The sequence below is a fragment of the Lolium perenne genome, chromosome 7 (assembly GCF_019359855.2).
Source record: "Lolium perenne isolate Kyuss_39 chromosome 7, Kyuss_2.0, whole genome shotgun sequence".
In the NCBI taxonomy this organism is placed as follows: Eukaryota; Viridiplantae; Streptophyta; class Magnoliopsida; order Poales; family Poaceae; genus Lolium; species Lolium perenne.
This window is the reverse complement of record NC_067250.2, coordinates 180,538,551-180,555,619: the sequence shown is the minus strand read 5'-3', so window position 1 is coordinate 180,555,619 and position 17,069 is coordinate 180,538,551. Positions and strand designations below refer to the sequence as shown.

The 17,069-nt window shown below is 42.7% G+C and overlaps 1 protein-coding gene and 1 long non-coding RNA gene across 2 annotated transcripts; one reads left to right on the top strand and one right to left on the bottom strand.

Annotated features, from left to right (window-relative positions):
• Positions 1-527: 527 nt before the first annotated feature.
• LOC127314855 (uncharacterized) lies at positions 528-6,514 on the bottom strand. The gene is made up of 7 exons (XR_007859989.2): positions 6,270-6,514; positions 5,748-6,033; positions 5,596-5,674; positions 5,269-5,430; positions 4,971-5,077; positions 1,782-4,032; positions 528-963 (listed from the first exon to the last, which is right to left on the bottom strand). It is a non-coding gene; the product is annotated as an uncharacterized lncRNA (long non-coding RNA).
• A 5,952-nt stretch (positions 6,515-12,466) lies between these two features.
• Positions 12,467-14,679, top strand: LOC127314853 (WAT1-related protein At5g47470). The gene is made up of 6 exons (XM_051345384.2): positions 12,467-12,752; positions 13,188-13,304; positions 13,405-13,645; positions 13,744-13,905; positions 13,994-14,145; positions 14,286-14,679. The coding sequence occupies exons 1-6, from the start codon at positions 12,490-12,492 to the stop codon at positions 14,419-14,421; spliced, it is 1,071 nt and encodes a 356-aa protein (XP_051201344.1). The 5' UTR covers positions 12,467-12,489; the 3' UTR covers positions 14,422-14,679.
• The last annotated feature ends 2,390 nt before the right edge of the window (positions 14,680-17,069 follow it).

Below are 17,069 nucleotides of genomic sequence, written 5' to 3'. Positions count from 1 at the left end.
TTATTTGTACCAAAAAGTGTGTTGTCATATTAGGATGTTGCCCCTAAAAATGAAAAGAGCCGTGGAGGCCATCAAAAAGAAAAAAAAAAGAAAGAAAAAAATGAAAAGAAAGAAAAAAAAGAAAAAAAAAGAAAAAAGGAAAAAAAAAGAGAATAAAGAAAAAGGGGGCGGCATTACTATATTTTATCCACACTTGTGCTCATGTTTTAGCACCCGCATTATTCATAGTCATCATTTGTGCTCATGTTTAGCACCTACATTTATATGAGAGAGTTTTCATGTTTTACTAGTACTAGATGACCCGTTGCGCTATCGCGCAAATGGCAGAATCAATACATGAGACAAATGCCTAAATCAATACAAATAAAATCACATTAATAATATGCTAATGGACGCTAATATATAGGATGAACCTCCGTCCCGGTACAAAGATCGAACCCGAGCCTAAATTAAAGCCATGTCTTATCAGTAAGTGAATACATGGTGATAATTAGCAAGAAATAAAAGGCAAATGAATCAACAATAAGTACACAACTCATACTTTGGTTGCAAACCAGGTTGATCTGAAAATCACCAATAGCAATACACTACCATACAACACAGCCGATAGAATATGTATAGTTATACTCTGATGGTGTCTAAGATAGATAGGTAATATAACTGGGAAGCTATAAAATACATATAAATAAGGAAAAGGGGTTCAAAAAATAGGATTTGGGCATTCTAACTCCAAACCGTCCAGATCTCCGGCAAGGTAGCCCCGTCCCGAACTGCTCTCTCGTTAACTATCAGGCTTCTACCAAATTAGAGCAGAGCGGCAGGTCCATGGGCTATGGCTTTGCTCGGAGAAGATGGACCCCCAAAACTGCAGCAGTTAATACGCCTTGCACCTCAGGAGCCATGTTTAACCGGGACACAATCCTAATTTCTCTCTTTATAAGATTGTTAACAAGGTCGAGAATTCTGTCAGGCGATAGAAAAAAAAAGTCTATCAATGAACAATTAAAACCAGACACCAAGTTTTGTACACCACAATAGCAACTTAGAGTAGTCACACGAAGTGAACATAAAAAACAGAGCTTTAATTAATCATATAAGTATATAATAAATTGCAGGTGAAAATGGCTCGAGCTACGGAAAAGGAAGAACGCTTCACTAACAAAAATGGAATACCAATCAGAAATCTTAAAGGTAGCATACATATCTGAATTACTATGTGCCTCATCAGGGTTTTGGGACTTCAATAGCTGTACCACGAAGTGCACATAATTTGATCTACATCATTCATATGAATCGTTTAACAATTACTATTCAAAGAGATCTAAAAGACAAGACTTGATATCAAATTCATAAAGCTGCCTATAGAAAGCAAGGTGCAAGAATAGAATTAAGACTTGCATGAAGTCCTACAAATCTTACATCACAATATGTTGACCATCAAGGGAGAACGGTAGACACTTAATTAAAGTTATTTTTCCTCATCAGTGAGCTGTCTTAAACGTGTCTTGCATTTGACAGGAATAAAGCATGTTTATTAGTCAGAGAATCAAAGCAGCAGGACTGGTTATTAACCTTATTTATTCGTGCAAGCTGCACTCCTATAGTTCTAGGGCTTCAATATCTTGCAGGAAACAAATATATAAATCATCATTTCTAAGAGCAAAGCAACTATTAATCTCCATTCTAAAAACTGTGTTGCATTAGAACCAATATATATTAGAACTAAAACTCAGCTAAGAAAAGCCCATACTGCAACACATCACTGCACAGCTAGAAGATACCTGACAGCCTTTAATGGATTTAGTGAAACTTTCAGTTAAAATGAGGACCCCAAACGGTTCTTCACCAACTGCAAAAGAATTAGATAGTTGCATTCAGTATAACCCAATAATACGGTGCTTGTTTCACAGATCTAATAGAGATGCACTTCAACAAGTAGGCTGCTTATCACATCACTGCAACGACAAAAAAGTTGACTGAATATGCATATGGATAGCAGCAAACTTAAAATAGTAGCAGGGCTATTGGAATGACAAAAGAAATGTGTAACTGAAGTGATTTATACATGATGAACTGTATCCATGAATGGCACTATGACCTTCTATGAGCTCTGAATCTCCAGCCAACAATCATATCTCACTTGAACAAATAAGAAAGCATAGTCCATCAGGAGATCTATATTCTATCCTTCTATAAGCACCGACCCTTCTCTGAACAATTATTATAAATAACTCTATTGAGCAATAGGAAGCACACATGCAAAATCAAAGCAAGCAACTGAAATTTTAAATATGTGTCCTTATCAGTAACAGTGCTTTAAAAAGACTGCCATTATCTTCTTGCCACAAAGATATCACAATCCACAATATAGCAATAGCACTAAACATGCAACTATTAATCATTAATACCAAGAAAAAGGTTGGAATCAATGATATTACTACAAAAAAAACATGTATATCATATTAATGTCCAGGAAGACATTGATCTACCATGTTTTTTTTTTGGAAAAGAGGTAGACCTCCGATTCCCATCATAAGAAACTAAAGCAGTACAGTGAAGACAAATAAGCTGCAATACCTGTAAGTTGCTATATACCTGTGCTCAAACTTTCCCGTCTAAAAAAATCCACTGCTCAAACTGAAAACGTATGTACAGACGTCCTCCCTAGAAACAAGCATCACCACTCTCTACAAAAGACATGCCAACTACTGCTGGACTGCCCATGCAAATCCATGATGGAGGTACCAATCCGATACAGAACTCTAGTATGAAGTAAATCACAAGTAGCCCAAGCAGATAGCTGTAGCCGCAAGCATAAGTTGTACATTTGAGCATGAAAGATCTTTGTGGTAACCATATTCCATATTGATACCTGGTTTCCACTTGGAGAACCCATTTCATTGAATTGGTAGATTTATTCTTAATACCTATCCTTTAGAAGATAGAGAGGTCATTAATTTTTAAGGGTTTTTTGTGACACCTTTATTTTCAAAATACTTGCAACAGGTTTGCCTCGTTCTTATGTGGATTAACCAAATCCTCTGTTAATACATAAACTGAATAGACCTGCATGCAAGACCTCCAAAAGCCATCAGTTCCAGCCTAAAGCGTCCATATCACAGAATATGCTTATGATTTGTACAGATTTCCCTATCGGCGTGAATCCAAACAACACAACAATTGGGTGCGTTTGGTTTTATGCATCCTCACGCAGCCTAAAAGTTGGTCACACCAAATGTTTCTCTTCTTTGCTCTGCTATTTTGTTTGGCATTTGTCCACAGTCTTTAGATCCTTTGTTGTTGGCTTCATAAATATTGCCAAAAAACCAGAGAAGATCTTCTGCAGGCAGAGATTAATCATACCCAATCTAATACACCAGGAGCTGCACCAAGATAATACTACTCCGCCCTAACTATTGTTACCAACAGACTTTCCTTACCTACTCCAGCAATTGCTGCGTTTCCTGAAACTCACGCCATTACATAAAAAAATCTAAGTGTATGTTACAGGTTGTCATGTTTACTGTCATTTTCAGTTAGAATTAGACTTGGGCCTTCTCCTGTAACTTATGCATGATCCCTCCTTTTAAACGCTACAGTTCAACCTATAGATATCGTGAAACTAAATGAACAAATTTGAGTGCAAACTTTCAGTTCTCTTTTTATCAAACAAATGCATCACCAAATCAAACTATAAGAAATAAAATAGAAGCCTTGATATCCAGATATATATATATATAATCTGGTGTTTCTTATATAAACCACTTTGATATGATGATCTCATTTGATCCACAACTCAATTTTCTGGTGTGCCATTCAGATCCTAGATAGAGTGGTGTATATTCAGGTAAAGGAAGAACAAACAGCATGCATCAGTTAACAAGAAACAGAATGAACAAAGCAGATTGTGAGAAAAAATAGGATGGATTGTAGATTATGTTCAAGCATATACAAAATTGACTCTTTGCGGTACCTATCAACTATCTCAAAGCTCTCATCCGCTGCTCCTCCCCATATCTTCAGAAGCGGCAACTGCAGGTTGATTAAAGATATACAGATCTAAGAAAAAAATAACATAAAAGATTTGTTCTCCAACAATTTAGGCAACATAAGACATTAGTCACACATGCAATCTTTGTTTCACAATAATAAACAGCAGACAAGTAACAGAAAAGAAAAGAATGTTCAGTAATTAGTCTTCTGAATATTTAAGGATCTCCAATATTCAGCTGAACATAACTCACTAAGCATTCAACATCTCCACACAAATATAACCTTCCTTGCTGCACCGCAAACATAAATCGTGCGAAAAAATAGTTGCACAAATGATGTGCAGTATCTAAAGAAAAGGGAACTGCCATTTGAGTAGAATCCATTAATTACATGTGCTGAATCTAATTTAGCTAGTGAAATGAAATAGAAGCCTTGATATCCAGATATATATAATCTGGTAATTCTTATATAAACCACTTTGACTACCACTATGTTCCATTCTTTATTGCCACACACGCACATGTATGGTATGTGGTAAAGACACAACAACAACAGAAAACCAGATTCCCAAAATATCATCATGGTCACACGTTATGTCCAACTGAAATAGTACGAATTTCCTATTATTTAAATTTTCAAAAGCATACATTATTTTAAGTTGAGAGAGCTCAAAAGAGCAAGCCATGCTTTTGCCGTCATTACTAATTTGTTTTATATGACTATAGCCAGTGAATTATATGTCCAAGACATGCACTGCGGGTATAATTGACAAAAACACAGGATACCATAGCGGTATAAAAAGAAAAGATTTTGAAAGCAAACCATGAAAAATGTCGGTCGAGTAGGAAAATGATAAAATGAGACAAATGCACACTGACATATAAGATGAGATCAAACCAGCAAGATTTTAATGACACAGATAAATAACAAATTTCTATAGCAACTGGTAAGTAGCATAACAAGAAAAAGAAAGCGACCTCACTGGTAACCTCACTAACGAGCTGCTTTGTGATTTCAAATTGCTCTTCTGTGGCATCAATATAGTGTTCTTCTAGTTGCAGGATCACCCAGGGCAAGGAATGGCCTAAAAATGAAGATGAAGATGATGACTATGATGATAAAAACAATACAAACTAAAGTACACAGGCTTAATGAGTCCAAAATCTGACAAACATACATAGAGATATTTGGATGGCATCAGCAAATTGTATATCTCTCATGTCATTGAACACAAATGGAACGATAAAACAAGAACAGGAAAACAGAGAAACTTACAAAAGCAGGAACTTCACTTATGCTTCCGATTTAGCACAATCAAAATGGGACTTGGTTTTACATGCCCTGGGCATACATAAGAGTAGAAACTTGTACACGAGCTCCAGAATTGGCATGCTTTGATTTTATAGTCTCATCACCCTTCCGAGCAACAAGATCCACCTAAGAAGGAAAAGAGATTGAGCTTTCATAATGACAAAGAAGCGAAAGTTCGCCAAATAATAATGCGAGGTGCAGCTGACAAGGGAGTTAGCTGCTATATTCTGGCATAGTGTAATATACAATGGCATGTTGACATGTTGAGCCATAAGAAAGCAGTCGATTTACCTTATTGCTAGCAATTTTCATTTGGAATCAATCCGCATCATCTGCAGCTTTCAATAGTGTTGCTAGCGCGCTCTTCTATCTGAGGCAACATAAATAAGCTAGACAACAAGAAACAGACCATGAGACATTCAGATTTGAGAAGAGAGGAATACCCGTAGCAGCAGCACTGTCGAGACCTTCATGGACATGTACACCTCCCAGATTGAGAGCTTGATGGAGGAGGACAGTAGGGCGTGCGGATCTGTCACCTCGACTTTCTTGCTCCAGCTTCGCCGTCAACTCGACGTTGGGAGAGTAGAGGAGAAGTCACCCGTTGTGCAGACCAGGCACCACACCGCCGGTGCAGGGGAAGTCATGGGTGAAGGTGAAGAAGACGAGCAGAGGCGTGGGGTGCGCTTGAATCGTCCACTCACCTCTGCCGCATCCGGCCACCAGATCCTAGATGGAAAAGGGAGAGATGGGAAGGTTAAGCTGGATTTTTGCTCGCAGCATCCATATCTCTCGGACGCCAAATTCTAGCTGCAAAAGCAAAACAAATAAAATTAAACCCCTCGCACTACCTCGTGGAACTGCTCCGGCCATGTTGCATATTGCCTCAGATTTCGATCGGAGGAGGGATGTGACAGTGCAGATACCAGGAAGCTGGAGAGGAAGGCAAGGAAAAAACGAACTACCTGGAACTTGATCCTGGTCGCTGACCCTTGCTGTAGTGTGCTCCTCCTCCTGCTCTCCACCATCGTGTGCTTCGCCTCGCGGCTCGTGCCGCCGGCCTCCTCCGGGACGCGCTCCTGCAGCGCCTCCTCTCAACACTCCGCCAGCTAGCCGCTATGAACCTTCCGCGCCGCCGGCCTCTTCCGGGATTGGGAGGATGGAGAACGCGATTGGGGACGGGGAGAGAGGAAGCGGATTTGGGGAGATATTTACCGATCTAGGTTTTCGCTTGTGTTGCCCTTCGCGCGCACGAAAAAGAAGCTGACGGGAGGGACTCGCTGTCACTGCCTCTGGCTGACGGCCCCGCACACATTCGGGCCCAGGCATCATACACTCAAAAGGAGCAGCAGCGGTGAAATAAGAAAAAACACAACGGACGGCTGGAGGTGAAAGTGGGATCCGATTTTTACTGTGCAGGATGAAATGAGTGCTCACGATCGTTTTGCCCCTTCAGGTGCCTCGTGCGGGCGAGTAGCCTAGCGGCCTTTTAGAAGAGAAATAACTATGTGGGGAATTTACACTATAGAACTTGGGTTGTATATTCCAATGATGAGCCTCCTCAAAAGTGCTCTAGGTCTTCGTGAGCAACCAAGTTGGATGCACCCCCACTAGTTCCATTGGAGAGCTTTCATACACATATAGCTCTATGTGCATCCGTTGCATGGCAATCACTACTCCTTGCATAGCATCGATCATAAGGCTTCCTCTTGTCTAATGGTCATTTACAGCTTTGCAAGCCTTTCTTCCATTTGGCCTTCCAAACCCCCATTAACGTTCTTTATGCCATAACATCCTGATGCTAATACCAAATGCTTGCGCTCACCGGTTGAGTAGACTTCGAAACAGTTGATTCATGACGTTCATGTTTATGTTTACTTGACTGAATCCTTCTTATGTTGTGAAAATTTACTTGATGCTTGGAATGAAGGATAGAACTTCTATGCTGAATACTTAATACATCTTTAATGAACTTTGTACGGTTGCATGTCTTTAAAGCAATAGTTCATGAAAACTTCTAGCTTGTCTAACTTTTCTATTATCATCTCTTATATCAATATAGATACTTGCTTTGAATGATTTGATCTCAGCTCATATGCTTTACGATAGTATGATCAAGGTTATGATGGCATGTCACTCCAGAAATTATCTTTGTTTATCGTTTACCTCTCGGGACGAGCAGGAACTAAGCTTGGGGATGCTGATACGTCTCCGACGTATCGATAATTTTTTATGTTCCATGCCACATTATTGATGATATCTACATGTTTTATGCACACTTTATGTCATATTCGTGCATTTTCTGGAACTAACCTATTAACAAGATGCCGAAGTGCCAGTTGCAGTTTTCTGCTGTTTTTTGTTTCAGAAATCCTAGTAAGGAAATATTCTCGGAATTGGATGAAATCAACGCCCAGGGTCCTATTTTGCCACGAAGCTTCCAGAAGACCGAAGAGTCAATGAGGTGGGGCCACGAGGTGGCCAGGAGGGCAGGCGGCGCGGCCCCACCCTTGGCCGCGCCGCCCTGTCTCCTGGGCCCCTCGCGTCGCCCCCTGACCTATCCTTCCGCCTACAAATAGCCTTCGTCGCGAAACCCCCAGTACCGAGAGCCACGATACGGAAAACCTTCCAGAGACACCGCCGCCGCCAATCCCATCTCGGGGGATTCAGGAGATCGCCTCCGGCACCCTGCCGGAGAGGGGAATCATCTCCCGGAGGACTCTACGCCGCCATGGTCGCCTCCGGAGTGATGTGTGAGTAGTCTACCCCTGGACTATGGGTCCATAGCAGTAGCTAGATGGTTGTCTTCTCCTCATTGTGCTTAATTGTCGGGTCTTGTGAGCTGCCGAACATGATCAAGATCATCTATCTGTAATTCTATATGTTGTGTTTGTTGGGATCCGATGAATAGAGAATACCATGTTATGTTGATTATCAATTTATATCTATGTGTTGTTTATGATCTTGCATGCTCTCCGTTATTAGTAGATGCTCTGGCCAAGTTGATGCTAGTAACTCCAAGAGGGAGTATTTATGCTCGATAGTGGGTTCATGTCTCCGTGAATCTGGGGGAGTGAGAGAAACCTCTAAGATTATGGATGTGCTGTTGCCACTAGGGATAAAACATTGATGCTATGTCCGAGGATGTAGTTATTGATTACATTACGCGCAATACTTAATGCAATTGTCTGTTGTTAGCAACTTAATACTGGAGGGGGTTCGGATGATAACCTGAAGGTGGACTTTTTATGCATAGATGCATGCTGGATAGCGGTCTATGTACTTTGTCGTAATGCCCAATTAAATCTCACTATACTCATCATAATATGTATGTGCATGGAGCCATGCCCTCTTTATTTGTCAATTGCCCAACTGTAATTTGTTCACCCAACATGATGTTTATCTTATGGGAGAGACACCTCTAGTGAACTGTGGACCCCGGTCCAATTCTCTTTACTGAAATACAATCTACTGCAATACTTGTTCTACTGTTCTCTGCAAACAATCATCATCCACACTATACATCTAATCATTTGTTACAGCAAGCCGGTGAGATTGACAACCTCGCTGTTTCGTTGGGGCAAAGTACTTGGTTTGTGTTGTGCAGGTTCCACGTTGGCGCCGGAATCCCTGGTGTTGCGCCGCACTACATCTCGCCGCCATCAACCTTCAACGTGCTTCTTGGCTCCTACTGGTTCGATAAACCTTGGTTTCATACTGAGGGAAAACTTGCCGCTGTACGCATCACACCTTCCTCTTGGGGTTCCCAACGGACGCGTGCTGTACGCGTATCACCAACCACCAGCACTTCGACGCTGCCGGCGGCGTGGCCGCTGCGAAGCGTAGACCTTGGCGGGTCCGGAGCCACCAGCACCGGCGAGAGGCACTGGCGCTCGGGGACGGTGCCGTAGTAGACGAGGAAGCTCCCAAACTCGATGACGCGGCCGTTCTTGGGGAACTTACCTCCATTGGCGAAGCAGCCCCTGTTGTCATTGATGAATCCATGTCGCGGACACGGTTGACGAGCGCGGTGACGACACGCTCGCCGGCGATGGTGAGGAGGCCCGCCCGAATATGTACTCCAGCAAGCGCAGCTGCTGGCCCCACGGTGGGCGCCAATTGTCGTCGTGGTGAACAGACAGATGCCATGGGATGGCTTAAGTTGGAGCCGAATGTGCGCTAGAGGATTCGGGGGAGGGTTTTGGTAAGGATGGGATGGATTCCGGATGCTTTCCTCAAGAACTTGGCCTTGGCCAGAGGTAGAAGAAGAAGAACACGAGAACAATCTCACCTCTAGATCTCTCTATTTCTAGATCATACAAGGTTACAGGTTTTTTGGATACAAGATAGAACGTAGAATCTCCCCACGTGTGGGTGTGCCCCCTCTCCTTATATAGGGGAGAGGGTGGCTTACACGGAAAGAAACCCTAGGAAACCCTAACGGCATCTTTGACTAGACAAACTACTTTACAAAGCCACTTTGGCTATCGGTGACGCCGGTATGTCTTTAATCAGGAGCTGTGACATCCTCCGGTACCTTTTACGTCATCATTTGCTTTTGGCGTCAGGGCTTCGTTTAAAGCTGAAGTGATTCGCTCATCCTTGTCCTCTAGCTCTAGAGAGAATCTTTGACCAGTCTTGCCGACGTGCTACAGTGTAGCCTGTACCGGTGCTCCGGTACCTTCTTAGCCGGTTCCGGTATTCCCCTCTTGGGATACCGGTATGATTCACTTTGTATAGAACCAATCCTTGTTATCCGGAATAATCTTTAAACCGGTACTTCGATGGTTCAAACCATCCGGTTAGGCATGCTTTTGGCATACCGGGGGTCATCCCCCAAGAGTACAAGATTGTGTTCTGGAAGAAGAAAGAAATTGAAGATCTCGAAGATTCATTACTATCTTTTAGACTTTATTTTGTATAATCGTTGGAGTCAGTTCATGTATCTCTACCATATACTATTTGTTGCTATGAATATATATGGTATTGATTGTCAAAAAAAATCTCACGTGGTTGCATCACGTGCATGGCTCGGTTACCATATTTTAACTGCACCTTGGCCAATATTATTCTTTTATGTTCCAAATCTACTCCCTCCCTTGCAAATTACATTGCATATATATAAAAAAATCATACCGAAAATTATACTCCCTCTAAATCACATTACTTGCCACTTGTATAGATGCACCTAAAACTAAAATATATCTAGATACATCTACATTAGTGGCAACTAATATGGATCGGAGGGAGTATCAAATTCACAATACCATATACACAAGTATGAAATATATTTCATGGTTTTAAATTAAAACCATCATGAAAACTTTTAATAACACTAAGAAACTATTGGAATGTTTTTTTTCATACAACGGGTAAAATTTTATAAAGTTCAGCCTTAATCAAAACTAAGCAATATAATTTGCGAGGGAGGGAGTATTTGAATAATGTGTTTATGGTGAAATAAAAAATAAAAATAAAGACGAGGATAGTCTGGACATGGTGTGTCAATTCAAAAGAAATTCTCGTGTGTATATCTTGACATCTTATGTTTCACACATAAAATTTTACAGGAAAAAAGTATTTTGTGTGACATGAATAAAAAGACAGAAGAGAATATCTCGTGAACAGATATTTTGGAGCATATAAATTTATCTTTTTAGCATGCCAAAAAATGACTTCTTTTGGTAAAACTTTATGTGTAAATGTAAAATGTCTTGATTTATACCTAAGCATTTTCTTTCAAAATCTTTGGACATTTTGAAATACGGAGCATCTACACCACCTATTCCGAGGATGGTCACCACTCCACAGACCTTATCCGCTCTAGAATATCCTGGATGCGTAACTTCCATGTCGGCTACACGTGTCACGTATCCGCATGTGCAGTGTTCGGTCCCATGCTTTCCCGTCTGATTATTTAGGCGCTGATGAGTGATGAGAGGCACCCGGCAGCGGCGGCCGAAGTCGGCTACGTGCGGCCGTGCATGCAGCGACGACGTGGTTGCCGCCACGTAGGCTGAAGGCACCAGGGTGAAACCATCTCGCACACACGTGTCACCTCATCACCCGGCTGCTGACCGGCTCCGGCGCATGGAACACCATTTCCGAGGAGTCTGACAGTCCCAATCCGGTGGCCAAGTTGATCACATTTGCGAAAGAAAGTTCTCACTTCTCTTCTGGTGCCCCATTCCGATTTTGAGCAGTTTCAGACGGACGAATATGTTTGCTATGGTACCTATAGAATTACTTGTCGCACATTTATTTACATACAAATGTATCTTAACTTTTTTTTGAAATGGGAAAATACCCCGGTTTCTGCGTCATGATGCACACGACCATTTATTAAAAAAAGTGATTGATACAAAAATCAATCATCGGAAATACCACATACTATGACTACACATCAACATAGCCTTCTAGTATGTCGCCAATCAGTCTGACACAAGATATTCTGAGCGACCATCAGAACCGTGTGCATCTAGAAGCCATGACATCTCGCTGCCTCTTCGGAGAGAGGAGGGCACAAAGCTGAACCCAATAAGAGACCATATGGATAACCTGCAAAAATGAAAAGAGATTTTTTATTAAAAATTATATTATTCTGACCTCCAATAGACCAACATAAAGCAGAAAACTTGATCCATATAAAAGCCAGAAATGTATCTTGACTGTTTTTGTGTGTATAGGTATATGTGAATTTATATGTGATACCTAATTTAGAATAGAAAAGGTTACATGGCTTAGAGAGGTTACAAACCTCTAGTTTCACATCAATTACATACTATAGTTTATAGCACTTGGAATTAAATTATAAGTTCACATTAAATTATTTCTGCTATTTTCAGTATCATGAAATATGTCTTAACTTCGTCTGAATTTAAAACATAGATACTTCCACCACATTGAGCTAAATAACCATGCTCAAAAACTATTGAAAGCCATATATTCAGTGAATTATTCGAAGCGGTGTGCATCATGCACGTGCAACTCCCCTATTGATCGGTAACTACTCTTCTTCGCGCCAGCACGAATGCATACCAGTACGGCAGTACCAGCTAGCTAGCGTCCTTCCTATATACTACTACCATATCTCTCTTTAAATTCTGCGCACATACACACACACAGAGATAGTATTTGATCTTACCGGCCGGCAGTGGAGATCAATCGATCGACCACCGGTGATAGATGATGATGCTTAGCGGCGTGTCGTTGGGCGATGTGCTGACCATCTGCGGGCTGTTCGCGGTGCAGTGCATCTTCGGCCTGTACATGATGTTCCTCAACCGGCTGCTCGCCGCCGGCGTCCCCTCGCTCTTCGTCATCGTTGTAGCCTGCGCGGCCTCCTCCGTCGTCGTCCTCCCCTTCGCCGTGGCCGTCGAGAGGAAGAAATGGCCCAAGAGCTGGAGCCCCGTACTGGTTATCCAGCTCGTCTTAATCTCCCTTGGAGGGTGAGAGACAAATATCCAATCCATATATATCCCTTTCGTCTACACGTACAAATATATGCATAACTTGTTTCAATTTGCAGTTCAACTTCGTAAGCCGTTGATGTTTCAGATTCAGTTGCTGATATAATAATTTGTTTATTAGATTTATTACCAAGAGCTTGGTTTCAAATTATTCTAAAAACCATAGAAACATGTTTATTGGCGTCCGAAAAGTTATTTGCAAATTCATGTACTAGCATGTTTTTACAAAATCAGTTCCTCTGCCTAAATTGCTCAAAAGGTCAGTGAATGGATTTAATTTGTCCATGATTGATATTTATCCTAGTCACTACTGGTACTGGAAATTCATGGTTCTAGTTAAGAATACATGGTAAAGATTCAAATATGAAATGCTACAGAGCAATCAACAGAGCATTGTTTCTTGATATTGTTTAGGGTATCAATATACCAAGTCTTAATGATGCTCGGTGTCGAACGGACCTCACCGGCGATAGCCTCTGCCATGCCCAATCTCGGTCCTGGTTTCATCTTTGTCATCGCCGCCAGCCTGAGGTAAGAAACCAAGTCTTAAGTGAAGACAGAAACCCACGTTGTTAGCATTCAGAGTCTCAGACTGAGCAAGCAGCTGGAAATTCATGATGCTCCTATGCAGGTTCGAGAGGTTTGAGTGGAAGTGCAGGTACACCAGAGCAAAGATCTTGGGCACGTTGGTGTGCCTCAGTGGAGCAATGTGCGTGAGCTTCTTAAAGAGTCCCGACCCCGTAACAGCACCCAAGTCCGTTCCTGGGGACGACGGAGCGTTCTCCAACATCAAAATCGACATAGAGTGGATCCTAGGCTGCCTATACCTGCTCGCTGGAGTCACGGTCTTCGCTTGCAACACTGTCCTGCAGGTACAAACTCCTGGCACACTGATAAGGCACTAGTCATAGTTCAGTAACTTTGTTGCTATGGTGAATTGGCATCACCTGAACCTGATGTGCGAGTGCAGGCTGCAACCTTGAAGAGGTTCCCTGCGCCGTTGTCGATCTGTGTGATCACTGCCATGATGGGGTCAATCTTCAGCGCTATGATCCAGGTCATCATGGAGGGAAAGCTCAGCTCAGGCACGGCGGAGAACGTCCCGAGAATCGTCGGTGAAATCGTGCTTGTGGTATGTACGGTGCATCTCACTCATGATTTCTGTATATGACCTGCATTGCTCCGGAAACTGAACCTGCTGGCTGCCAATGCTGCTGCAGGGAGGCGGTGTGATCGGCCTGTGCACGACGTTCCAGGTGTCGAGCATCGGTCGCAAGGGCCCTGTCCTGGTGTCGATGTTCAGCCCGTTCCAGACCGTGTTCTCGGCGTTCATTTCTTTCATCCTCTTCAGGCAATGGATCGGCACCGGATGGTAGGTCTTTACATGCCATGCACATCTGTATAGCAAAAACAAAATTTTCAGTGCAAGTTCTAAAATTTTGAAAAACGGAACATGAAACTCTTAACTGGTGAATTGATATCTGACATGATCATATTGATTTTTCATTTCAGCCTAGTGGGGATTGTTCTGATGTTTGCCGGCCTCTATGTGGTGCTATGGGCGAAGAACAGGGAGGACAAGATGGCCGAGCTCGCAACGCCGTCTGACGAGACTGAATCTGATGTCGAGAGGCCGTTCTTGCAGTGATGAGTTGGGCAAAATCGCTTGCTTGGACGCAAACTGTTAGTGTTGCAGGTTGTACCCGAATCTACACTGATCATGTTTACGGTTTGACTTTCCCTTTGCGGGGTTACTGCTTAGATGTACTTAAAACACCAGTTGTTTGTCGACCGGCTGAGCAAAGGAGAGTTTTTTTCGGATTCGCTACAGTAGCAGGTTTTAGGTGTTGCTTCGGCTGGTGTATCATCAAGTGCTAGTGGATGCACTTGCTTTAAATATTACTCATTCCGATCCATAAACTTTGGGGTGGTTTAACTCAAATTTGAACTAACACCACTACAGAAATTATGGAACACTCCGACTAGAATTATGTAACGGAGAGAACATTTTCTTGAAAACCTTGACCTTCTGACGTTCAGCTTGTCGCTGCTAAACTATGGTACGGAGTACCTGTTCTAGCACAATTTAACGCAGAAAACAGCCACTGATGTTAGAACAAATAGACAAAAGCAGGTTAAACAAACTGAATTATCACAATTCACCCTAGCAACAAACGCGACACAGCTTCTGAAGGCTATCTGGGAAGAGCTCCGAGGGTCCAACCTTATTTTCCGTTGGATAAAATGCCGGGTGCCAACTAGAGTTCCCCCAAACACTTCACGAGCTAGGCCATGGCAGAGGTCTTTGCATTGCTCATGCGAAAGATGAGGTCCCGAGCTGCTGAAGTGTTTGGAGGGAACCCCAGGAGACAACCGACTGTGCATCCGAGGGACACTGAAGGCTGAACTACTTCGCATTAGCTGGTGAATGCAGAGATTGTGGCTAGCTCCCATATTTATAAGCTGCGTCCGCTACGACTGCTTTGTTCAATGTTTATGTGTGTTCATCCTTGTACTATTGCCTTGCGATCCTCTCTATCTAGTGCAGAGCTAGGAGACTTGCTGGATGCACCTGGCCGTGATTGCGGCCGAATTGAGGAAGGGAGCCGAATGGAATATAGCATACTGCATACGTGTCTGTCATCCGAGAAATTTAAAATACAAGAGAATTTGTCAAGGCTGAAGCGAATCTGAGGTAACTTTCTGTATGTTCCTTCGGGAATTTAACCTGACCCCCAAGTGGAAAAATTATACGTCCAGGTTCAATGTATATGTATAGCACGACAGTGATAAAGCGGGAAATGTACTCGCAGGTTGTTGAAGGCCAAGAGTACCATCTGTCGAGCTAGCTAGAGAATGTCCCCCTCTGTCCATATGGACGAAAACGGGAGCACGAAGACGACGTCCAGATTCGTCAGTGTCACATGTTGTTGGCAGGTCGGTCACCTCATAAACATAAACTCTTGTCTTTCACAACATCAGCTCCTCTCTCTTCACAACTAATTCAGTTCCTGCTACTCCCTTCGTGACTCACGGAGTGATTCTGAATTGTGCAATGTCAAATTTATGGTTATATCTTGTGCTCTAGGAGTTTAGGGAACAATGGAAGAAGCGAAACGCCAAGGTTTTCAGGTTTTCAGGAATGAGGTTGAGGAAATGAAAGTACAGTAGTTTTATTAGATGTGCTGATTAATTTTTTTTAGATAAAGAGAATATATTAATAAGATACCAATTACACTCAACAACGCCCCACCCTAGTTGCAGTACGGATGCACACAGCCAAAAAAGAGTAAGGAGAACTAAGAAATAAAACCACCGCTATAGCCTTCTAGACCTAGCAACAGCAAAACAACCATCACCGTGACAACACCTGAAGTACAGACTCTCCAAAAGCGACGCTTCCAAGAAGGGAACATTGCACCAGCATCGTCGTCACCTGACCAAAGGTCTTATGTTTTCACCCTGAAGATAGTCCCCACTCTCAAAACAATGCCTCCAACGAGATCATTGCCAGGCACAACCAGTTAAGGCTAGACCTTGGGTTCTCACCCTGAGAGGTAAGACTCTGAACTTTCCCTGTGTTGCCGCCCCCACATGCATACAACTGTTGTGAAGCCCTGAACGCCAAGCAGATTCCTCAGCATCACAGAGACTCGAATCTCCTTTAGCCAGTCCACCAATCCGGTCTTCAAGATATTCCTTCTTCTGACTTCACCAAGGACCAAAAAGTCACCTAATGTCAACACAGAATAGAACTTCGCGCCGCTCCCTCCGGAACCAAACGGTCGGAATAAAAACGTGGGTGCGCGCGACCGAATACCACCCGATCCAGCAAACTCCAGGCAAAAGATGCATTGTTCCATTCGCTAGTGGAGTTTTCCGGAACTCATCTCTCCAGCTAGATCAAAGCAAACTGACCTCCGGAAGATCTTCATCCTTGCATGCGAGAAACCCCGAGGACCGCCACCAAAAACAAAGCAAGATCAGCAGCCCTCACGCCGCCAATCCCTCCTACCGGATCAACAGGGAAGAGGACAGCGGAGCGGATTATGCGTACCACCGTCGAACCGTTACCGGGGGAAGATGTGCCGATGACTTGTTCCTTTGGAAGAATCGGTGTTCTAATCACAGCTAGAAAGCCCATATTCATGACTGGGCGGTCAATTTCTCACACCTTGCTGCTCAAACATAGTCGTTTCATTCTTTTATTTATGTAAATTTGTCTATGTTTTTGGATCATTTGCTGCTCTTGGCAATTTCTCCAAACAGTCGGCTTCATTACAGGGTTAATTGTTC

Coding starts and splice junctions, on each gene's coding strand:
- LOC127314853 (XM_051345384.2), top strand. CDS start 12,490: ATGATGATGCTTAGCGGCGTGTCGTTGGGCGATGTGCTGACCATCTGC. Junction 13,646..13,743: donor CTTGCAACACTGTCCTGCAG/GTACAAACTCCT, acceptor GTGCGAGTGCAG/GCTGCAACCTTGAAGAGGTT. Junction 14,146..14,285: donor CAATGGATCGGCACCGGATG/GTAGGTCTTTAC, acceptor TTTTCATTTCAG/CCTAGTGGGGATTGTTCTGA.